This window comes from Macrotis lagotis, chromosome 1, assembly GCF_037893015.1.
Source record: "Macrotis lagotis isolate mMagLag1 chromosome 1, bilby.v1.9.chrom.fasta, whole genome shotgun sequence".
Classification (NCBI taxonomy): Eukaryota; Metazoa; Chordata; class Mammalia; order Peramelemorphia; family Peramelidae; genus Macrotis; species Macrotis lagotis.
The window spans coordinates 914,885,219-914,909,910 of NC_133658.1; the positions used below are offsets into that span (position 1 = coordinate 914,885,219).

At 43.4% G+C, this 24,692-nt stretch overlaps 1 protein-coding gene across 1 annotated transcript; it reads left to right on the forward strand.

The window, feature by feature from the left end:
• Positions 1 to 7,563: 7,563 nt before the first annotated feature.
• Positions 7,564 to 23,834, forward strand: LOC141509837 (uncharacterized). Its single transcript, XM_074219657.1, has 5 exons — positions 7,564 to 7,589; positions 8,676 to 8,763; positions 16,440 to 16,566; positions 17,576 to 17,671; positions 20,305 to 23,834. Exons 2-5 carry the CDS (start codon positions 8,716 to 8,718, stop codon positions 21,861 to 21,863), a joined length of 1,830 nt encoding a protein of 609 aa, XP_074075758.1. The 5' UTR covers positions 7,564 to 7,589; positions 8,676 to 8,715; the 3' UTR covers positions 21,864 to 23,834.
• The last annotated feature ends 858 nt before the right edge of the window (positions 23,835 to 24,692 follow it).

The following is a 24,692-nucleotide window of genomic DNA, read 5'->3' on the forward strand; positions in this document are numbered from 1 at the left end:
GGAGTATTAGATCCAGGGATCTTCCCTGTAGATTGGAAACTGAACACTTTAAGAAAAAAAACAATGCAGAGTGAAGAATGCAGAATGAAAAGAATGAATGAATAAATGTACACAACACACATGTGCTTTGGGTGTATGTGCACATATGTGTTCCTACACCTGAGTGTGCACACATATACACATGTGTTATGAACATGCATACTTGTGTGACACCATGTAAATGTAAACATTCAAAGTTAGCTATGCTTAAAACCAATCCCAGAAAGGAATGATGGGAAGGTTTGAGGTATGATGTTCAGTGACTTTCAACTGTTGATTCCTAGGACAACTCTCTGTGTCCTAGACGTTAACAAGCACTTACAAGGCAGTCAGAAGAAGTAATACCCCCAGCATGGCATACCCTCATCAGGGAGGATGTTACACTCTTTGAGAAAGGCAGAATTGAAACAGCTCACAGGAAACATGACACATCAATTTAGAGTATCCACTCCAAGTGTTCACATGGACTACTTGTGCCCAACTTGTGGTAGAACATTCTGAGCTCGCATTGGTCAGCCACAGTAGGACACACTGTAATTTGTCTCAAACAAAGCAAAATTATTTTGGTCTTCAATAAAAAGGACAAGAGCCAACCAACCGACTATAGGAAGCTTGGGTTTATTTCCAAAACGTGCATCCAGTTTGGAAGAGAACTTCCTAAAACTTTTTTAAATTTAATGATGATTTGCTTTTGTTGATTTACACAGACAAATGCTTCTCCTCCAAATAAATATATCAATGACGTGTTTATTCTTATTTTTGTACTAAGCCTTGGAAATGAACATAGCAAAGTCGAGACCCCTGCTGCTTTCAAGGAGCTCACATTCTCATGGGAGAGGCTACCTATGGAAAGTTGATGCAGGCACAAAACATGCTGATGCCTCTCTCATACCATTTCCACTGATAAATTCTACCGATTTCTGATGTGGAGCCAGGTGACAATCCAAATGACTTTGCTGGTCAAACTTTTTTTTTCTGGTTCTTTAGGACTTGTGACTGGAGGAACATGTGTGAGGTTGGATGTCCCTGGGGTCTGCTTCCCAAAAGAATGACTGCAGACCTTAAGCCAGGAGCATTGCTATTCCTGAGACTCCAAGGTTCAGGGCCCTGGACTGTCTCCACTAGGGTTTGAGGAGAGGTGGTCAATGTGGTGATTTGGGGGTTTGACTTGTCTGGCATAAATTGCCTCCTGTTTTCCCCTTGGGGTGCCTCAATGCTTCAGCCAGACCAGCTTGCCCCTCCTGTGAATGGTGGTTGAGAGATGATGGTGATGGCTGACTCCTGCCCAGAAATTGCTTCCCCAGGAAGTATGGCAAGAATTATAAAATTTTAAGCAAGAAATTGAAAACATTAAGAGACATATCATTGCTACCAATCAAAAGACAAGAATTTCCATAGATAAAGCCAAATTTGAGATGTGAACAATGATTAAATTGATGGTGTCTGAGAAGAGGTTTTGGATGTAAGAAGCAGCTTTTAAAATAGGAATATTATAAATATAAGAATTACAAATAAAACAAGGAATAGACTATTTTCTAAGGTTAGGATGTACCTAATTAATTAAGGTTAATATGCCTGGGATCTCATATAAAATGAAAGAATCTCAAGCTGAAACAAAGGATGGGAGCGAACTTCCTGGGTCTATCTGGCTTTCTGGATAGCAGCTCACAGGGAATAAATGTAATGTAAATGGCCAAGCATTTAAACATTACTACATAGAGTGCAACTACAATGCACTGGGCACAATGTTAGAACACCAGAGGTACACTTGCCAAAAAGACTATTTTATGGAGAACTCATACAGGGCAAGCACTCACAAGGGGGTCAGAAGAAGTGGGGACTCCCCGAAGGTCTATCTTAAGAATTTTAGACTTGATTGTGCAGCATGTGAGGCACAGGGCCATCCAGCATGATGTGCTATCATCATGTGACGGGATTGTGCTCTATATGAGAAGGGCAGAATTGAAGCAGTTCAGAGGAAATATGACTTAAGTTTAGAGTGGGGACCCCAGGACAATTTGTGCCCAACCTGTGCTAGAGCATTCCGGGCTTGTATTGGTATGATCAGTCATAGTGGAACGTGTCATTTGTCTCAAACATAGTGATGTCATTTTGGTCTTCTTCAGTAACGAAGGACAGGAACCAACCAACCAACCAAGAAGAATGGCAGAAAGGCTATATCTAGTAATGCATAGGAGAAGGAAGAAGGAAGGAAAGAGGAAGGGGGAAGATTAATATCACTGACACTTGGTGCAATGGACATCATGACTCTCATATGACTGAATGACTGGAGAGAAATATCCAAAAATAACAAAATAGGTAAGTACAGAAGGTAGTCGTACCACAATTTATTGGGAAAACATAGTTAGATGAAAAAATCCAGGTACTAAAGGGTAGAAAATGGTAGATAAAGTATTTGTGTAAAGGGAAAGGATTGGACTGAACTAGAGGCCACCGAGGCAGAGAGAAGCCATTGTAAACATACCCATCTGCTTTGAATAACAAGTTCTAGAACTTTATATTTGAAAATTCACTATCCTCTCAGTTACAGACTTTCCTCCCTTTTTTGATCAGAGCAACATTGTCTCTTTGTGTCTTCAGAATCTTTTATTCCTAAACATTTTCCATCCATTATGGGCTGATTTCCTTAGCAGAATTTAAAATCCTTTCCTTTCTCTAAACTCCATAAAATCTGCTAGGGGTTGTTTGTTCAGATGCGGAGGTGTCTTCCAACTCAGGTGTTTATCACAAATCCTATCGTCTATCACAGCTTCTAAAATGGAACAGGCAGAATTCCCATGGTGCCCATAATTTCTACCCCAGCCATCAGTTTGTCCTTTTCAGTGAGAATTGGGGGTGGGAGGAAGCGAGCAGTTCTCCTTGCTGATTCCTCTACTTTAAATGTAAATCATCCTCAAGGCAAGTCAGGAAAATGTTAACATCTCTGCCTTTGGAACAGCTGCTGAAGCAGACAGTAGACTAAGCCTCCCATCACCTACCTTCATGCAAACTGATGGTTCATTTTCCAGACTCAGTCTATTGCTCATTTATGTTCAAATGGTTTGAAGTATGTATTTCAATAACAAATTCTCTCTGTTTCTGCCTCCATTGACCTTCACCCAAATACTCTGCTGACCATATTTCCCTGTGGAAGAGGACCTTGGGAATATAGAGCTCTTTCCCAACACACACACACACACACACACACACACACACACACACACACACACACACACACACACCCTTTTCTATCATGTTTCTTTTGAACTTTTTTTTTTAGTTTTTTTGCAAGGCGATGGGGTTAAGTGACTTGCCCAAGGCCACACAGCTAGGTAATTATTAAGTGTCTGAAGTCAGATTTGAACCCAGGTACTCCTGACTCCAGGGCTGATGCTCTATCCACTGTGCCACCTAGTTTCCCCTCTTTTGAACTTTTAGAGCCATACTTCTGTCATGGGTCTTATCAAATGCTAATGACCTGTGAGACCAAATTATTTCTTAGATTTAGGTTCTGTCATTGATCTTCATTATTACTCATATTTTTTGCATTTGTGTGTTTTGTGTGTGTGTGTGTGTGTGTATATGGGTATAGACACATACATATATCAAACATACACATATAGGTTTGCATATACACACATCTGAGGCTGTGGCTGTGACCACTGAGCGTTTTCTCTCTCATGATCTTTTCTCTTTTCCTGTCCTGGAGTGATCTCCAAAGATCTCTGGCCTCATAATTCTACCTGGTTACTTCCCTCTCCCTTCATTTTGGTCTCAATTTTAAGACTCTAGATCCACACATTTTTATCGGCCTTTTTAAAGCTCACGGTAGCCATGGTCATGTTCCTTTTGTGTCTGTGTTTTAAGCCATGACCTAAAAATTCAAAGTCGAGTCTTAGCCCCATTGTCTTAGCTTGCTGAGAGAGACTCAAGTCTCTTTTTGGATGAACATCCTTTGCATGAGCAACAGCTCCTTGATGATAGTCATATTCTATCACCTGCAGCCAGACATCAGCAGATTGATGATTGAAGATGATGACTTTTATAAAGCAGAGATGATATTTGTCCTTCATTTTCTTTATTTATTGGGGTTTTTTTTAGGTTTTGTTTTTTGTTTTTTTTGCAAGGCAAATGGGGTTAAGTAGCTTGCCCAAGGCCACACAGCTAGGTGATTATTAAATCTGAGGCTGGATTTGAACTCAGGTACTCCTGACTCCAGGGCTGGTGCTTTATCCACTGTGCCACCTAGATGCCCCCTGTCCTTCATTTTCAAAGAGGACCATGACATTGGGGAGGTGAAACCATGACAAGCACATCAATTAGATTTGAGTGAGAGGATATTGTGCTAAGTCACCAGCCTCATGTTCTCTTCCAGTCATCTGTGGATGGCAAGATATAAATCAGGATGACTGGAGCTGGCCCTGGATGTGAGGCAATACAGGTTAAATGACTAGTCCAAGGTCTCAAAGTTGGCAAGTGTCAATTGAGGCGACATTTGAACTCCCATCCTCCTGACTCCAAGGCCAGTGCTCCATTCCCTGTGCCACCTAGCAGAGAATCATCTGTATATAACTGCATTTTACTCTTACAGCAAGCCTCAGAGGGAAATGCTAGGATGAGCCTCTTTTGACAGCTAAGCAAACTGAGGCAGCCAGAGGGTAAATGACTTTCTTAGAATCACCCAAAAGTGTTTAAGGTTTTGCAGCTTCAGGCCCAGCTCTGTGCTGTGTTAACTGCCTCAAGAAATTTGGTATAAAAATGTGGAGAAACCTGGGGTCAGTAAAAGAGTGTACATTTGCACTGAGGCAATGCAGCCTATTTGTGATGTTTGTCCAAGTCGGGTCCTGATGGGTTGTCCACCTAACTGCGTGTCCTCTATGTCCGCAAATCCCTGGGCCCTTTTAAACTCTTATAAATTATTGAGGAACCCCTCAATAAGGAGCTCCGGTTAGTGTGAGTTGAATCTGCATTTCCTACACACTAAATGAAATGTCTTAGTATTAGTATGAAAAGAGTTTTGACATCAAGGACCCCCTCTCTCTCCAGGGACCACCCTTAGAGACACAGCCTATCCAACAGTTCTACTTAATCCCACCAAGCTGACCCTCATTCAGTCCCTCATCACCCTCCCCCAGGCTCTTGCATCAGTGTCCTAACTGGGCCTTATGGAACCCTGCCTCTCCTCTCTCTGCTACCTCCTGCTCCTAGTGCCAAGCTGATTCCCCCCAAGCTCCCATTTGACCATGTCACTCTACTGCCAAGAAGCATCGGGCTTCTGTTCACATCTGGGGTGAATTCCTGACTCAGTTTGGCATTTCAGCCCATTCAGTTCATTGCCTTTCTAAAGCCCCTACCCCGTAGGCCCTGGTCTCCCTACCTCTGTGGGCAGAATGCCATCTGCAAAAGCTGGCCCCAGGCCTGGAAGATTCTCCCCCCTCACCTGTCACTTCAGATCCCTTCAAGCCTCAGTTCAACAGGCATGGCAACAGCCACAAGCTACAAGAGATTCTAAAAATGGGAATAATTACAAGACCTCCGCCCTGGTTGTTGTGAGCCTCAGATGAGATCCTTGTTCCCAAAATGCTTGGGGGCTGAGCAGACCCTTCCATGTCCCCCCACCCCTGCCTCTCCCTGGGAGATGTTTCTAATAGAATAATAGACAAGACTGTACGTTTAACCTGGCCACTGGGGGGGATGTGCTGGAGCCCCAAAGGGTCAGACGGAGGCCACTGGAGGCCTGGAGGAGAGATCAAGAGGGTTTGCATAAGGAGGCTGAGGTGGGGGTGCAGAAGAGAAGACTGATGGGAGAGAGAGGACCAGCACTGAAGATATGGACCTGGTGGGGTCCCCTACAGCAGCAGCACTGGGAAGAGGGGGATGATGGGGAAACAGTCAGGGCTGCCCTGGACATGTTGAGCCTGAGACACCAAAGGGGCGTCCTGGCAGCTGGGGTCCCCAGCCAGGGGAGCCTGAGGGCTGGAGCCAAGAGCTGGGAGTTGCCTGTCGCCCCCTTGGGAGTTGATGAGCTCACGAGGGGGATAAAAAGAGGGGCCTGGGCAGAGCTCCGAGGATTGTCGCTCTTTTTCTCTTTCTTTGGCTCTCACTCTTTGGGGACAGCTGAATCAAGTGTTGGACTTGAAAGCACCTTCCTGAGTTCAAATCCAGCCTCAGACCATAACTGTGTGATGCTGCCTCGGTTTCCTCATCTGTAAAATGAGTTGGAGAAGGAAATGGCAAACCGTTCCAGTATTTCTACCAAGAAAGCCCCATATGGGGGTCACAAAGAGTCAGGCAGGACTGGACAACAACACAGTGGAGAGAGCACTTGGTTTGGAGTCAAATCCAACCTTAAACTCTAACAGTAGACCCTGGGCAAGTCAGTTGCCACTTGCCTCAGTTTCTCCACCTGTAAAATGGGAGTAATAATGCATCCCACTACATCCCAGGGTCGTTGTGATGATCAAATGCCATACTTGTAAAGGGCTTAGAGTAGGAGTTTAATAAATGTTTATTCCTTTCCTGACCCTATTCAAGTCTTTACTCCTCCCCCACCCCAGCCCCATTCCCGCTTTGCCTGCTGGGGTCAGAGGGCCCACCCGATCCCTTTTCCCGGGGCAGCTCCCTAGTCGTTTGAAGATAGCTCTGGTGGCTTGCCTTAGTCCCCAGGCATTCAGAGGTGCCTGCTACATGTTGGCCACCAAAGTGAGCTGGGAGACTCCAAAGAAGGCCGGCCCCTTCAGGAGGGGCGCTCACAGTCCATGGGGGACTCGGGCAGCGTCAGAGGGAGGGCTCAGGAGGGAGAGCCTGCCAGGAAGGGATGGTGGGAGGGTCTTCTGCTTAAAAGGCCTAGGACCCTGGACAGCATCTGCTGGAGAAAGGAGCCCCCCGAAGGCTGGAAGGGAAGGGGCCAAGATCTGTCTTGCTGTAGAGCCTGCTCTGAGGGCGCCTTCTTTTGATCCAGGAGTTTATATTTGATCTCGGCGGCCATAGGGAGCCGCTGGAGTTTAAGAGTGAGGGGTGGCCTGGGGAGACCCTTCAAGCAGCCCCTCATGCCAGGCAGGAGGTGCTGACGGCCTGGCTCAGCCTGGAGCAGAAGGGCGGTGCAGAGACCACCTAGTTTCAGGTCTTTGTCTTACAGATGAGGACACTGAGGCACACAGGGTGAGGTGACCTGCTTAGGTCACGTCGGTAGGGAGCCTGGCTGGGCATTTGAACTGTGTGGAGCTGCCCCTGTACCCAAGCTGCCCTTGCATCCAGAACCGAGGCCAGTTCTCCGGAGGAGGGCAGAGGGCAGAGGGGCCGCTGCGCCCCCCAGACCAGCTAGCTGGCTACACAGGCTACACCTCCCTCACCCTCCTTAGGGTCTTGGTCTGAACCCGAGGGCATCCCGTGACTTGGAGCCAGAGGCACTCAATACCCCCTCCTGCGGCGGGGTGGCTCTGGGCATGCGTGGAAGCCCCTGCTGCCCCTCAGACTACACTTCCCAGAACCCCCTGCTATGGACTTTTCTTCCATTTCCTCTTTCTCATCCATCTCTTGGAAGCTGCCAGGTGAGTCCCGCACGGTTTGTCGCCCCTGGTCCCCCCCTCAAAGCAGCTCTGCCACCCTAGGGACTCCCACCCCATCCCAGGCATCCCTTGTCCCCCATTCCCCCAAGGGCCCAGACATGCCCTATCCCTTGCTCCCCCCCCAGGGATCTCCCCCCTTATCCTCTCACCCCCTCACCCCGTCACCCATCTGAGACCCGGGCACCCCCTGCCTCATTTGGACCTAGACCTCCCCCAGCCCTCAAGCCCACACCCATAGGCCCCAGGTGCCTCCTGTCCCCATGCCCCCCCACCTTGTTTCTCCCCAAGGAGCTGGGTGTTACTTGGCCCTCATTTCTTTAGGGACCCAAGCTCCCCTCCCCCCGTCTGAAGTCCCGAGCCCCATCCTCTGCTCCCCCAGCCGCCCCCCTCGGCCCACAGTGATCGCAGTCTTCTCCCCTTACCCACTCCCTGTGACTAGGCCCCTCCTTTTTCCTCCTCATTCTGGACCCCTGCCTGCCCCTCCTTCTGTGGGACCCCCTCCTGAGGTCCTCTTGGGGGGGCAGTGGGGGGGCCAGATGCACCATCAGCTTGAGGACAAGTTTAGGAAAAGCAGGGGCAGGTGGAGGGGGTCAAAGGTGTTTCTCATCAGAATCTCTTAGTTTCCAGGCCTGATCCCGACTGCACCCCTTAGCTGGTCGAATTCTGTCCCCCCGCCATTTAATTTCTAAGGAATTCCTGGGGAGGCTGGTTTTTTCTTTAAACCTTCCCCTCAATGACCAGCAGAGAGTAAAGTCCCAAGCAGGGCCTTGCCCTTGGCACCATCAAGGTCAACAGGCTCGCCTTCTAGAGAGGGGAAGGTGCCAGGATGTCAAAGGCCTGCTGATGAGTGGGGAGGGTAAGAGAGACTGGCCCCCAGGGAGGCTCCCATGAGGACTGCTGTGGCAAGCTAGGGCAGGGCTACCCGCCAAACCTCTGCTAGCAGCACAGTAGGATGAAGGTAATGACAGGAGACCATCCTTGCCACCTTCCTGGGGCAGCATGCTGGCCACCCCACCTTGGTGGTCTGCGGACACCCAGGCTCCCTTATGACTCTTGCTCTCTCCTCAGAGCTGCCCAGGGAGATTCAGGCCTCACCTAAGAGGGGAGCATGGAGCAGGAGGGGGTGGCTGCCGGGATCTGGAGCACTATGGCCCAGGTGAGTTCATTCGGTAAAATTCTATCCATTCCCATTCAGTTAGGTGGAGTTCAGGAATCCAAGTCTTAGAAGGGACGTGGGGGCCATCTGATGGCTGCCCCTTAGCTGCCTTCCTCTTCAGATGGCGTTACAGGCAGATTTCAGATGCAGGGACTGACTGTGGGAGCAGAATAGATAGTTTTTCTCAGAGGCCTCTGGTGTTGAACTTGGCAGATGTGGAGGAAACTGGGGCCCTGCTTGTCTAACTGCCTGGAAGAACAGGCCTGATCAAGGCTGCCATGGTCCCCTTGGAATGACCTTGGACAGCCCATCCTGGTTCCCTCCTACCCCATGGGGATAGAGGTTAAAGAAAGATGAAGCGGCTCCTCTCTGCTGCTAGTCTGTGTCTTGTTTGATTTGTTTATTTGTTTGTTTATCGAAAGGCAATGGGACTAAGTGGCTTGCCCAAGGTCACACAGCTATTAAGAGTCTGAGGCTGGATTTGAACTCAGGTCCTCCTGACTCCAGGGCTGTACCACCCAGCTGCACCTAGCATCTGACTTTTGTCTGCCAAACTTAGCCTTGCAGGGCCTATTCTGTGGCAGAGTAGAGCAAACTTCCAGAATAAGGCGTCTGATCAGCCACAATCAGACCCACTGGACCTTGACCCCAACACCGGAAGGCCATGGTGGTTCACTTCAACTGTCACCACCTAGACTATCTCAGCTGTTTGACAAAGCTGGAGACACCGACACAAGCCAGTCTGTTATTTCTAGGAGACGCCAGGAGAAGGAAGGCTCTTGGCTTTTGCCCCCTTTAACACAGAGGTGCTTTCTTATTGTTCTTCACTCTTCATGACCCCTCTTGGGCTTGTCTTTGGCATTTGCCATTTCCTTCTCCAGTTCATTTTACAAATATGGAAACTGAGACAAACAGAGCTAAGTGACTCACCCAGGGTCACACAGCTAGTAAGTGTCTGAGGCTAGATTTGAACTCAGACCTTCCTGACTCCAGGACCAGCTCTCTAGGCACTGTACCACCTAGCTAACCCCCAAACCATTGTTGTTTTTAAACATTTGAATACCTGGATTTCAATATAACCAGTGTCCTTTGTAGTCTTTTGGCTTTCATTTTGTCCCATTAAAGACATGATTCTGAGAAGGAATCCTTCGTACAACAAAGGTTAAAAACCTGGCTATTCAGTGGAAGCTGGGGTGGGGAGGAGCCCCCGGGACCAAGGAGAGAGGGCATTTATTATCTCCAGATGTGAAATAAAGAGCCTTAAGGGAAACAGCCTGGGGCTGAGGGGCAGCTGCCCACCTTGGCTAGCCCTGTCTGGTGGTAGAGTTCTCCCAGTGCCAGCCAGCCCTCTTCCTCCCTGAGGTCCCTAAGGAGCAGCCCCCATGACCTCTGCTCCCTGTGCATCGTACCCATCTGACCCTTGGGCCCCACATCACATGTGGATTCAGTTACATGTGCTCTGAAGCCCCATGTTACATGACTGGGATAAGCCAGCTCCATGTGCTGCCTCATTCTCCAAGTTCAGGGACCTCCCTGAACCCCAGCTTCCTCCAAAGGGCAATGTGATCTCTTAGCTTTGGCCCGGGCTGCTGCTGGGGGGGTGGGCAGAGAGTCCTGTTGCCTGGCAGGCCGGTATCACCCAATATGGTGTGTCCAACAGGTTTCAGTTCTCTCTGACTCTCTCCCTCACACCCAAGGGCCCTGAGCCACCTCAACTGCTCCCCCCCAAAGAGGTATCACAGCTTTTAGCAAGCTTTTGTAAAGAGCCTACTATGTGGCAGGCTGTGTGTGAGAATATTGGGGTACAAAGGAAGGAGGAAACCTGGCCCTGCAAGGAGCTCCCAGATAAATGGGGAGACAGCATATAAGCAACCACAGACCAACAAAACATAGATGGGACCAATGGGGCCTCCTCTCAGGCCTCCTTAGTGTGGTCACCAGTCCTGACAGAGGACTTTAGTTTGTAAAGGACTTGGCTACCCATCAGCTATGGGAGAGTCAGAGTCAGATTCTCATAAGAATAGGGAGTTTCTTTTTTTTTCTTTTATTTATTTAAGGCAATGGGGTTGAGTGACTTGCCCAAGGTCACACAGCTAGGCAATTAGCAAGTGGCTGAGGTTTGATTTGAACTCAGGTCCTCCTGACTGTACTCTATCACAAAAGGCCCTTCCTTCCTTCCTTCCTTCCTTCCTTCCTTCCTTCCTTCCTTCCTTCCTTCCTTCCTTCCTTCCTTCCTTCCTTCCTTCCTTCCTTCCTTCCCTCCCTTCCTCTCTTCCTCTCTTCCTTTATCCCTTCTTTCTTTTCTTCCATATTTTTCAACTGGGAGGAGAGGTCAAGCAGCTATAACTAGCCTCCTATAGGTAATTCTGTTGAAGCTGAGCTCTGAATAACAGCACAGGTGAGGAAGGGGACATTCAGGGGCCTGGAAGACAAGGACAGTGTGTTTCAAAATGATGGATCGAATTGACTGCCCTGAGGGTATAAGTCCCCAAAGATGGGTATGAGCCAGGTTGGAAAGGACTTTGAATGGTAACCAAGACATGGGGAGCCATGGAAGGGACTATACTTCCTAATGCAAAAAATAGGAGGATGGCAGGAAGGTTTCAGAGCAAAGACATGAAAATTAGAGACTAAGAGTAAAAAGAGGGTCTGGGATGAAATATTCGTTTCCTGAATTCTTTGCGAAGAAGCATGAGTTGCCACTGGGTCTTCAGTTAAGACAATCAAAATATACAACATCCAGATAGAAACTGGAAAACTCCATTATTCAAAGTTACAATTAACAATGAACTTGGGGGGCGGCTAGGTGGCGCAGTGGATAGAGCACCAGCCCTGGAGTCAGGAGTGAGTTCAAATCCAACCTCGGACACTTAATAATTACCTAGCTGTGTGGCCTTGGGCAAGCCACTTAACCCCATTTGCCTTGCAAAAAAACCCCCCCTAAAAATGAACCTGTCATTAATAAATATGTATATTATATTAATAAAAATGTCTATCAAATAGCAAAGCTTTCAGATTTTTGAAGGAAAAAGTCAGAGTTAGGGTTAACTAAATAATTAGAGACTTGAGTATTCTTTTTTTTTTTAAGAACCAAGAACATAGAACAGATAGACTGCTGGATAAATTAGATTTAATAGACTTCTGAATGGGAATATTCAAAAATAGACCTATTCTTAGCATCACATACTAACTTTAGAAAAACTTCTGTGCTAGGGTGACCTCATAAATATATCTTAAAAAGCCACAGTGTTGGGGCAGCTAGGTGGTGCAGTGGATAGACCAATGGCCCCGGAGTCAGGAGTGAGTTCAAATCCAACCTCAGACACTTAATAATTACTTAGCTGTGTGGCCTTGGGTAAACTACTTAACCCCATTGCCTTGCAAAAAAAAAAGCCACAGTGTTAAAGACCTTTACAAACACAACCCAAGAAAATGGTGGTTAAGATAAGAACAACATGTAGATTTACATTTAGACCGAAGTAACTTGGTTCTGATGGATGAATTTCAGAAGTTGAGAGTTGGAAAGGATCTCAGTGTCTATCTAATCCAACCCTTACACAAAAAGAATTCCCATCACAACATACCTGACCTGGAATCATCTGAAAGGCCTTCAAGGAAGGAAAGCCTAGTTAGTACCTCTCAAATGACTGTGAGTCAAACAATCAATAAAAATGTTCAAGAAAATGACACAGGGACAATATTTGGGGGATAAAGCTAAAGCACAATTTGAGAGGAAAATGTATTTCTAAAGACATTAACAAAATAGAAAAAGCACATTCATGAATGGAATCTGATATATATATATATATACATATATATATATATATATATATATATATGTATATATATATATATATACACTAGAAAAATCAAATCACTCCCAAAGAAGCACAAATGAAGAAATCTTGAAGATGAGAAATTAGAATAAATAGAATTATGGAAAGCCTGACTTAGTTTATTAAAAAAAAAGGTGTTAAAGTTTTCCTTTAAGCACAACAAAATTGGGGGTGACTAGGTGGCACAGTAAGTAGATAGAGCACTGGCCTTGGAGTCAGAAGTACCTGAGTTCAAATCCAGCCTCAGACACTTAACAATGACCTAGTTATGTGGCCTTGGGCAAGCCACTTAAAAGAACAACAAAATTACATTTAAAAAGTTTTCCAAAAAAAATAAATAAATAAAATAAAAAGTTTTCAAAAGAATCAGTCAGGGTATAATGAGTGACCACTGTGTCCCTGGGCTGTTTTAAGTATCAAGAATAAGGTAAATACAGGGCAGCTAGGTGGTGCAGTGGGTAGAGCACTGGCCCTGGAGTCAGGAGGACCTGAGTTCAGGTCCGGCCTCAGACATTTAATAATGACCTAGCTGTGTGACCTTGGGTGCGTCACTTAACCCCATTGCCTTGCAAAAAATAAAAATAAAAAAAGGGAGTAAATTCATAAGAGAAGGTTAAAAAGATTGTCATAGTACAGAAGGCTATAAACCCAAAACAGCATGCAAGGAAATAGAGGAAAATCTATAAAATGGAAAATAACCAAGTTTTCAAAATACAAGAGCTTCTAATCAATCCTATCCCAGAAAGAAATTTGAGCTAACCAAAGAAAAAAGTCCCTGGATTCTGTTGGATTTACAAGTCAGCTGTGTGAATTTTTTGAAGAGTAATTAATTCCATGTTTCAAAAAATAGTCAATAGTCAATAAACATTTATTTAAGCATCTACTATGTTTCAGATACTGTGCTAAGCAGAAAAAAAGAGACAGTTCTTGCCCTCAAAAAGCTTACATTCTAATGGAAGAAGATGAAACCCAAAAGGAAGCTGAAAAATGGGTGTGTTTTGAGGGCAGGAGAGATTATCCCAATAATGAACTACCTGAGGAGTGGTAGAGAAATCAATCAGAGAAACCCCAAGGTAGTACAGCTAGGTGAGAAATAGGGGGGTGTCTGAGATGAGTTCTCTCCTTAAATGGAGGTGTGGGATTCATGACCCCACTCTCCGATCTCAGAGGAGGGGAGGGATAAGAGGCTGATGAGGTGAATCCTCAAGATGGATGATATCTTCCAGGATGGATTATTTCAGTGACTTTCCTGGTCATGATAGAGAAAGGTGTCCTGTCCAATTCCTTTTGTGAGATCTCACTATATAATCCTCTCTCCTTTATCCTTACACCCCCCAAAAGGGAAAGATAAAGGAGAGAGAATTATATAGCCAGTTCCCATTTAGTACAAATAATGACTCTCATAAAGGGGTCACATATATTCAAATTCACATTCTTTTTTTTATTTTTTTAGGTTTTTGCAAGGCAAATGGGGTTAAGTGGTTTGCCCAAGGCCACACAGCTAGGTCATTATTGTCTGAGGTCGAATTTGAACTCAGGTCCTCCTGACTCCAGGGCCAGTGCTCTATCCACTGCGCCACCTAGCTGCCCCTCAAATTTACATTCTTTGAAGTTAGAGCCATTGCTTCAAGTCCAAGGGATCCTTATATAGTGTGAATGCAAAGGCTGCAACCACTTCATGAGCTTCCTTATGTGCACTACTGAATGCCTATTGTACAGAAGGCACTGTATTGGGTATTGGAGATTCAAAAGCAAAAAATCTAACAGTTCCTGACTAAAAGGAGATGATTCTCTAATTGGAGGAAATACAAGCATAGATAAGTCAGTCTAAGATGAATACCAAGGAAATAAAAACTAATTTTAGAAATGGGCACTAAGAACCCAGAGGGCTTCAGGAACAAAACCTTTTTATAGATGGTAGCATGAGCTGAGTTTTGAAAGAATATGAGATTGCTTAAAAGTGGCCATCTTTGGGGGCAGCTAGGTGGCACATTGCATAGAGCACTGGCCCTGGAGTCAGGAGTACCTGAGTTCAAATCCAGACTCAGACACTTAATAATTACCTAGCTGTGTGGCCTTGGGCAAGCCACTTAACCCCGTTTGCCTTGCAAAAACCTAAAAAAAAGTGGCCATTTTCATTCCACCTGTTACTCTAGTACAATGCTTTCTTCATTGAGACTCCAAACTTCTCATGGGTGAGTGTTGCCTATGTCTAGTCCTGCCCAGACTGCCATATGACTCCCTGACCATACTCATGCCATTCTAATGTTCATGTATCCTTCCTTCCATGTCCTTCCAAATGCAACTCAGAAAAAAGTTATCAGTCAAATAGTAAAAGATCCCTCCATCGTCATTCAGTGATCTTATGACTCTAGTCACCATCCCTGTGATTTCCTTGATTCAATCAATCCTCACTCTTCCTACACATGTTGTCTTCCCCCATTAGAATATAAACTCCATTAGGGCAGAGATGGCATTATTTGTTATTACAAAATAAAAAGTTCATTGAATGACATATTTTTTGAGGTACAAGTTGAACAGCCCAGGACCAAACACTTACCCTGGGCCACTCTCACAAAAGGTATTTCAAAGAACATGGTGTCACAGTGAGTCCCCATCTAAATGCGGTAACCTCTAAGCCACATCTGACCATATTGTTTCCCCAAATAGACTATGAACTGATGCCAAATATTCTATCAAAATCTTGTAACTTCACAGAAATTTGAGAGTTGGAAGGGATGTCATTGACCATCTCATTCAACCCTTACCCAAAATAATTCCCAATGTAACATACCTGCTTTAGACCTCCATGGTGGGGGGGACCTGTCACCTCTCTGAGCAAATCGTTGGCCAGCTCTCTCATCGTTAGAAAAGTTTTCTTATTTTCAGTTTCAACTGATCTCTTTGTAACATATCCCCATGGCCCATGTTTCTATCTTCTTCAGCCAAAGTCCAATTCTTCCTGTCTGTGACAGTCTTCTAAATAGATATGCAGTGTTTTCCTCAGACATCTAGATAGGGCAGCAGTGATCCCAAAGAACCAACACAGAGTCATTGAAAATGGATCATTCCAGGCTATCCGTATTTCCTTTTGGGTCAAGCCTCCATGGCATGCTTTTCAAATGTGAAGATAAAAAAAGGAAAGCTGGTATTTTAAGGATATCATCAGGAGGCCTGGCCTGGAACCTTAGACTAAATCTAATGAATGAGACAGAAGGGAATAGGAATAACTGTAAAGTCTTTTTTTGTTTGTGTTTTAGATTTTTTTGCAAGGTGAATGGGGTTAAGTGACTTGCCCAAGGCCACACAGCTAGGTCATTATTAAGTGTCTGAGGCCGGATTTGTACTCAGGTACTCCTGACTCCAGGGCCATTGCTCTATCCACTGCGCCACCTAGCTGCCCGATAACTGTAAAGTCTTAACAAGTTCAAGAAAGTGTGATGCTACATCCTGCCCATGATCAGATGGTTTAAATTCATTTGTGTGAAGCTGTGGAATACCTACAACATATATTTAGAAAATCCTGGAAGGTCTGCAAAACTTTATAAATATTATTTCCTTTCATCCTCAGGACAACCCAGGGTTTTAAGGGCTATCATTACCCCATTTTTACAGATGAGAAAACTAAGGCAGATAGAGATGAAGTGACTTGCCCAAGCTCTCACAGCTAGCTAGGATTTTAGGCAGGATTTGAATTCTTGACTTGTTTGACTATTAAGACATTTCATTCTGATCCAGTAGAAATAGCAGCAGGCAGGAATAAAGAGTGTTTGCTATATTGTCTCTACCTATGAATTAATCTTTGGGTGCTCTTCCCTTGTACCATCTTGGGAGTTTCAGGTACCTGTGTCATTCAAAGACGTGGCTGTGGATTTCAGCCCGGAGGAGTGGTGCTTCCTGGACTCCTCTCAGAAGAAACTGTATAAGGAAGTGATGTTGGAGAATTATCAGACCCTGGTCTCCCTGGGTAAGGCCCACCCACATACCCCTCCTTTTCTCAGCCCTGGAGACCCTGCCTCAGCTCCTTTCCTTCCTACCTGTTGTATCAGATTTTAGATGGCTAGAATTTGTTAGAGACCAGAGATTCCTGATAAGGTCCCTCACTTCTGTTCCCTGTTCTCTTTGGACATTTCTTTGCAGTTAATGTGGAGTCTGTTGGGTATGTGTGAATTAGGGCAGAATTAGGATTGGGCCACCTCAAAAGCCATTGAGGTCCCTGCCTGGGACTCATGAGCAGTTTGGCTTGAAGTCCCGCAGGGAAGGGGTCCATCACGAAGGAGGATGATGATAAACTACTTAGACAACACTTCAGCATTTCCAAAATAATAACCCACATAATAAGTTATTTGCTCCCATTGTCCCTCTTTTACAGATGAGGAACCTGAGACAAAAAGAGGCTAAATGACTTACCCAGGGTCACACAGAGCTACTAAGGATTCAAATCAGGATTTGAATTTGTATTTTCCAGACTCTGAGTGGATAACACTCTATCCACAGTGTTGCCTAGGGACCAAGCCATTACCTCCAGGGACAACCCACTTTTGGATGGTTTGAGCCTCATGTCTGATCTTGCCTCTGACATTGACCACTTGTGTGACCTTGGGCAGGTCACTTCCTCCTAATTGAGTCTTAGTTTACTAATCTATAAAATGAGGGCACTGGACCCTGAGGTCCATCCAATTTGCTGTTCTTATAATTTAACTCAATTTCCCCCAAATCCCAGATGCAAATACTGCTCCTTGTGAGGGAGATGAACACATGGCATAATTTTCATTTTAATTCTGAACCGACTCCAGGATCTATACCTCCCCAATTCTCCCCTCCCTTCCACTTCAAGAAATACCATTCCAATGATCCTTTAGGGATCCTGTGGATCATAATACTTTGGTGCTTCCTAGCTTGGGCTGTTTTCCCTGAAAAGGACTGAATTCTGAGGTTCCCTCTCTTCTCAGCAGTTCCCTATTTACCATGAGCAGGGCTTCTAGGTTGCAAACCAGATGTGATCTCCCGGTTGGAGCAGGGGGAAGCCCCATGGATACTGGAGAGAGATGGCCCAAGAGCTTCCTCGGCAGGTGAGTGAGTGACCGTCAGTTCAAGTAAGCAAGGTACCTTTCAAGCAGTGTAGTTGGGAAGAACCAAGGTGGTCCAGCATTGGGTCTTTCCTAGATCTTTATCTCTATTGCAAGAATCTGTACTCTATACATGTTGAGATCCCTCAAACAAGTCCCTGAATGGAGCAGCAACTCCTGGGAGGTGTGGGAGGACCATCCAGTCCTCTCACATACCCTGGAAGACAAACACTCTAAATAGCCTCCTTCTGTCACTCTGTTACTGCCTTGTTACCTTATTCTTTCTCTTACCAGGATCACAGGCAATTGTAGTGTACATTTTGATAGTGGCATTAAAATGACTAAAATCTAATTAGTTAATCAACAAGAACTGGGAAAAACTTCTAAAAACCTTTCACTCTTTTTTTTTAAGGTTTTTTTTTTGCAAGGCAATAGGGTTAAATGGCTTGCTCAAGGCCACACAGCTAGGTAATTATTAAGTGTCTGAGGACGGATTTGAACTCAGGTACTCCTGACTCCAGGGCCAGTGCTCTATCTACTCTGCCACCTAGCCACCCCAAAACTTTTACTCTTAAACCCCAATTTGATATATTTAAACCACATCACTATTACTGGCTTCATAATTTATTAACATTTGCCGATAAGAAAGGATCATAAAAGAATATATTTTAAATGTTAATTATAAATGTTTTAATGTAGATGACAACCAGGACCCAAGTCACCCCCTTGTGGCTGAAGGAAAAAAGTCATATTCCTCTCACGTGTCAACTACCAACTCCTCAAATATTGGAACCTCTGGGCAACCAGTCAGTTCCCAACAGAACATTTGACTTACTTCTTCTCAGAAATGTCAATTATCTGCTTTCTCCACAGAATAAGATATAACTCAGGTTTCTCATCAGGAGTGGTAGAGTGTTAAACTCTTTCTCCTCACAAATTCTCCTCTGTCTTTTCCATACAATATTATCTTCTCCACCCTTGGAAGTTAAGATGTTTAAAAGATGACAGTTAACTCTTCAAATTGCTCATAGCCTTGGTTTCTCATGGTTGTTATCTATTCCTTATCTAGGTCTCTTTAGGAATGATGTTATTGATCCTCTTTTACATCAAATCCTTCCCATATAATAATTGTCAATCCCAAGAATCTATTTTGCAAAATTCATGAGTGTGAGGAGCTATGAGAGGGTTAGTTAAGTTATTTGTAATGATGTATAAATTTTACAAAGGCCATTCAAAATTTGAATCCTTCTAACTTCCCTGCACCATAAAGCAAGGAAGAATCTATTATTATGTTTGCCATTTTTCCCAATATTTGACTTTATCCTTGGAGAAAGAGTGGTCTTCAGTAATGCCCAACTCTTTCTCCTTCACCATTCTTTGGCAGTCACTTTGGCAGAAGCCATATTTCTACTTGTACCATTGATTAGCAGGTCTACGCCACCATCCCAATTTCTGAGAATACAAGACAGAAAAGATTTTTTCTACCCTCTGAGCCATTATAGCATCCATAAAAGAATGAGGTAAAAGTCTATAGCCAACATGCCTCTTTATATGGCTGGATCATCATATGACACGTCCTTCAGGGGAGGGTAGAAAAAGGCAATAAACTAGAACATTGATTGGATCAAATAGGATAAAATGAAAAACAGTTGGGGTGCATGTTAACTTCTCTGTTGGGGTTAAAAAACTTAACTGTATGGAAGAGGTGTGTCCAGACAACAGTTCATTCAGTAGCTGTTCAGAAAGAGACTTGAGAGTCAGCATTGGGACATGTCCACTTTGCACCCTCTCCTTTGCCATACCTTCCATCATGAAAGGGTTTGTCAAATAGATTGCAGAAGTTCAAGTGCATCATGGTTGCTCTAATCTAATGAAATGAGTTAAAAGCCCCTTCAGCAAAGATAGCAATATTTTGTGGCAGAGTTGGTTCTCACCTTTATTTTCTAATTGTGCACAGACATGTGCTTTGTAATTTACTTTTGGAATTCAATTAGACTTGGCCATTTGTTCCCTGATTCGTCCTTTCCAAAATCATAGTGCTTTTACATGACAGTCTTCTAGTTCCCCAGATTTCCCAATATTATTCGAGTTCCCTCTGTGGTACTTGCAAATTCTTTGAGTACTGAAAGATGGTACTTACGTTGAGGGTGTCTGAGGATGACAATGGTAACTTGTACCTTTATATGACTTCTTTGGTTTGTGAAGGGCTGACTCCACATCCATTATCTGCACCTTGAACACCTTCGATTTTCCCCTATGCTGAAGGTTGACACTAGATGAGCAGCCACAGTTCTTGTGTCTCAGTAGGGCCATTGGGCACAATGTGACATTGGTCATCTCTTTAACCATTCTGTGCCTCAGTTGCTCCCTTGCCAAACACAATAATAGATTCTGCCTTGCTTTATAGTACAAGGGAGCTGGAAGGATTCAGGATTATCATGTATTTGAATGTCCTTTGTAAAACAGATCCCTCTTTGAAAGCGTGGTTGTGGGATTTTGTTAGCATTGATCCTGCCTTTTCAAGGATGAAGATTATTCTCCTCTTTGAGGAAAATAAGAGATGATATTAAATGTAAAGTAAATTTCATTCCCCCAGTAGCAAGAAGAAAAAATATTTATGCTTTTATTTTCTTCAGATTGGGAGCTGAGGCCTAAAATCAAAGGATCTCCTCCAGAGAGGTGTATTTCTCCAGAAGAGTCATCCTGGAAGAATTTCATCAACAACAGGTCTTGGAAGTTTGAGTTGGGAGAAGCCTGGGCTTGTGATGTCAAGCCAGGCCAGAAGGAAAACAACCAGGAGAGTCCTTCCAGGAAATTAGAAGTTATCCCCAAGAAGACCATAAGCAAAGGAAGAGGCCAGCAGTGTAATAAATTTGGAAGATATTTTTCTCTCCAAGGGAGTATTGCTGTAGGTGATAGAAATGATGGGGGTGATACACATGGGAAGATCTTCCCACCAAATTCAGACCTAACTCAGTATACCAAAGGGAAACCCAGAAAAGAACATACTAAGTGTGATGAACATGGAGAAAACTTTAATTCTCAGCCAGATCCTCCTCAATACTATAGCAAACACACAGGAGTAAAAGCTTATGAATCTAACCAATGTGAGATAGCTTTCAACTGGGGCACAGCCCTCACTGGACACCCCCAACTTCACCCAGGAAACAACTCTTATGAAGGTAGCCAGTGTGGGAAGACCTTCAGCCAGAATACAAAGCTTATTTATCATCAGAAAATTCGTAATGGAGATAAACATTATGCAAGTGATGACTATGAGAAAGCCTCCATGGATCCCTTATCACTTACTGCCCATCAGAAAATTCATAGCAGAGAGAAACCTTATGAATGTAATGAATGTGGGAAGGCCTTTAACCAAAGCTCAGAACTCATTAGACATCAAAAAATTCATACTGGAGAGAAACCTTATGAATGTAGTGAATGTGGGAAAGCTTTTGTTTGGAACTCAGAACTTGTTAGACATCAAATAATTCACACTGGAGAGAAACCTTATATATGTAATGAATGTGGGAAGGCTTTCACCCAGAGTTCATCTCTGACTTTACATCAGAGGATTCATACTGGAGAGAAGCCATATAAATGTGATGAATGTGGGAAGGCTTTCACCCGTAGTTCATCTCTTACTGTCCATCATAGTACTCATACTAGAGAGAAACCTTATGAGTGTAATCAGTGTGGGAAGACTTTTAGCTGGAACTCAGAACTTATTAGACACCAAATAATTCATACTGGAGAGAAGCCGTATAAATGTGATGAATGTGGGAAAGCCTTCACCCAGAACTCATCCCTTGTTTTACATAAACGAATTCATAGCCGAGAAAAACCTCATGAATGTCACGAATGTGGCAAAGCTTTCATCCAACACACAGCCCTTATTTGCCACCGGAGAATTCACACCGGAGAGAAACCTTATAAATGCAATGAATGTTGGAAGGCTTTCAGTCAGAGTGGTCACCTTACTGTACATAAGAGAATTCACAGTAGAGAAAAGTCCCATGAGTGGAATGGATGTGCTAAAGCCTTCATCCAACACTCCCCACTTATTTACCATCAGAGAATTCACACTGATGAGAAACCTTATGAGTGCAATGAATTTGGAAAGGTCTTCAGGCAGGACACAGAAATTATTAACCATCAGAAAATCCATCCTGGAAAGACCTTTTTATACATGTAATGAATCTGGGAAGACCTTCAACCGGAGTTCATTTCTTCTAGTTATTCTGACGATTCAAATGAGATAAGGACTTTATAAATGTCATTAGCACAAGCAGACCTTTAGATGGAACAGGGACCTTCTCAGCCATCTGACTATTCAGAATGGAATGAAACCTTGTAAATGGAATGCATGTGGGAGAATGTGGGAAGATCTGAACCAAGGCACCAGTATTTGTGAGGCATAAGAAAATTCCATTTGGAGAAGAAACCTTATAAATAATATCTGTTCACATTGATATAGCACTTGAAGGATGTACTTTACAATTATTATATCATTTGATTCCCCACAGCAAACCTGGGAGGTTGATGCTGTTATCATTCCCATTTTTCAGATGAGGAAGATGATGCAGAAAAATCAGTGATTTTCCCAGAGCACACAGCTAGGAAGTGTCTGAGGCTGAATTTGAACCCATTTCTTCCTCCAATGCTGCATCTATGGAATGAAATTGAAATTCCATATTCTTTAAGTGGTCTGTTTATGTAAGCCATTGTGCTAATCACTGGTATAGAAAGACAAAAATGAAGCAATCTTTGCTCTCAAAGATTCTACTTTCTTCAGGTAATATGTGGAATTTTTAGTTGAGGGAACCCCTATAAATGTGACAAATATGGTAGGAAAAAACCTTTTATCTTCTTGGAGAAATCCTACTTGAGAGAAATCTCATGAAAGGGATGCATTTAGAAAGGCATTGGGCTTGTGCACACTCCTCACCATCAGAAAAGTCAAACTGATTTGAAGTCTTTTGTGACCATGACTATGAGAGACCTTGAACCAGTGATTGAGTATTATTGAGGGTTACATAATACTATTAGCAAATACTATACAGTACTATTCCTAATTATAGGAATGCCTAAATAGTGGGGAAGAAGGTGACTGCCAAGGGAAGAATTATTAGTTTTGATTCCATAGTGAGACCTAATGCTATAACTGAGGAGATGATATGATAATACCAAAAGTCAATCTTGCTTATAAGATCCGGCAAAAGACATCATTCCATCCAGTTGTCAACTTTCTCTGTATTAACACACTTCTCAGTGTAACATTCCAAATGGTCTATAATGGCAGTCCTGTTCTAAAATAGTAGACCCTCATTTTCTCCTTGAACACCCCTTTGAGTGCACTGTCATCTACAGTCAAACTCTATTGTCCCAGATCATCTCCACATTTGTATTCCTGACCCTCCATGTCCATCATGGGAAGGAAGAAGGCCTCTCCCTCATTTCTCATATATTCCATTTTCCCAGAATTCAAAAGGATATATAAGAATATGAGAGGAGAAGCCCCTATAAACACCATCTGGCTCCCAAAGGAGCACACAAGCGAATCCTATAAACAACCAGGCCTCTGATTCCATTGTAGGGATGGGATCACAAAGAGTTGGACACAACTGAATTAATGAACAACAAAGGGATTTCCCTATGAACAGCTTCCTCTTACAACAGAGATCAGAACCTTCCATCCAACTCAGTCTGATAGTTGCCTGAGTCATCTGGTCATTAAAAGACTTATGATCACATAATATCTATGTATCGGAGGTGGGTCCTGGGTCCTCTGGATATCACCTGCTTTCAATTCATTTCACCAGGGCTCTTATTCTTTTTTGTGTCATGGATCCCAGAAATATGCCAGTTCTCCAAAAAAAAAAGAAAATTTATAAGATTTAAATTTAATATACATTATTGACTTTTTCTCCATTTTATTAAATCTAGACAATCAGCAAAACAACTTGATTTGGAGTGATTTCTGAGCTATAAATACACTGAAATGTTTTTCTCAATTATATTCTACAAAAATTTCTAACATTAATCTTTAAAAAATTTTGAGTTCTAAATTCTCTCCCTCCATCTTTGTCCCTTTGTTGAGAAGGCAAACAATTTGATAGAGATTATTCATGGGCAATCATGCAAAATATATTTCCATGTTGCAAAATAAAACATCAAAAAATAATAAAATGTTAAAAAAAGTATACTTTGATTTGCATCAGACTCCATCAGTTCTTAGTCTGAAAATGGACAGCAGTTTTCATCCTAAGTCATTCACAATAGTTTAGGATCATTGTATTACTGAGAAAAGACAAATCATTCACAGATGATCATCACCCAATGTTGTCGTTGTTGTTGTGTATAATGTTCTCGTGATTCTGCTCACTTCCTTTCGCATCAGTTCATGTAAATCTTGCCAAGGTTTTTGATTGTATCCTGCTCATCATTTCTTATAGCACACTAGTATTCCTTCACAATCATATACAAAAGTTTATTCAATCATTCTGCAATTGATGGACATCTCTTCTATTTTCAATTCTTTGCCACCACAAAAAAGCTGCTATAAAAATATACATATAAAACCTTTTTTTTCCCCTTTTTCTTTGATCTCTTTGGAATATTGACTTAGCAGTGGTATTACTGGATCAAAGGGTATGCACAATTTTATAGATCTTTGGGTATAATTCCAAACTGTTCTCCAGAATGGGTGGACTAGTTCACACAACACACCAACAATGTATTAGTGTTGCAATTTTTTTCACTTTCCCTCCATTTGTCATTTTTTTTCTGTTGTATCAATACTTGATAAGTATGATGTGGCTCCTCAGACTTCATTTAGTTTGCATTTCTCTAATCAATAGTCACACTGAAAAATTTAACGGTAGCTTTGAGTTGGTTTGAGTTAGCTCTGACACACCTTTTCTGTCAACTTGGATCAACCTCTTAACCTCTCTTTAGAATAGAATTTTTAAAGGCATAAAAATAAAATTCATAGGATTACCAAGGAAAGTGATTAAATGCAGTC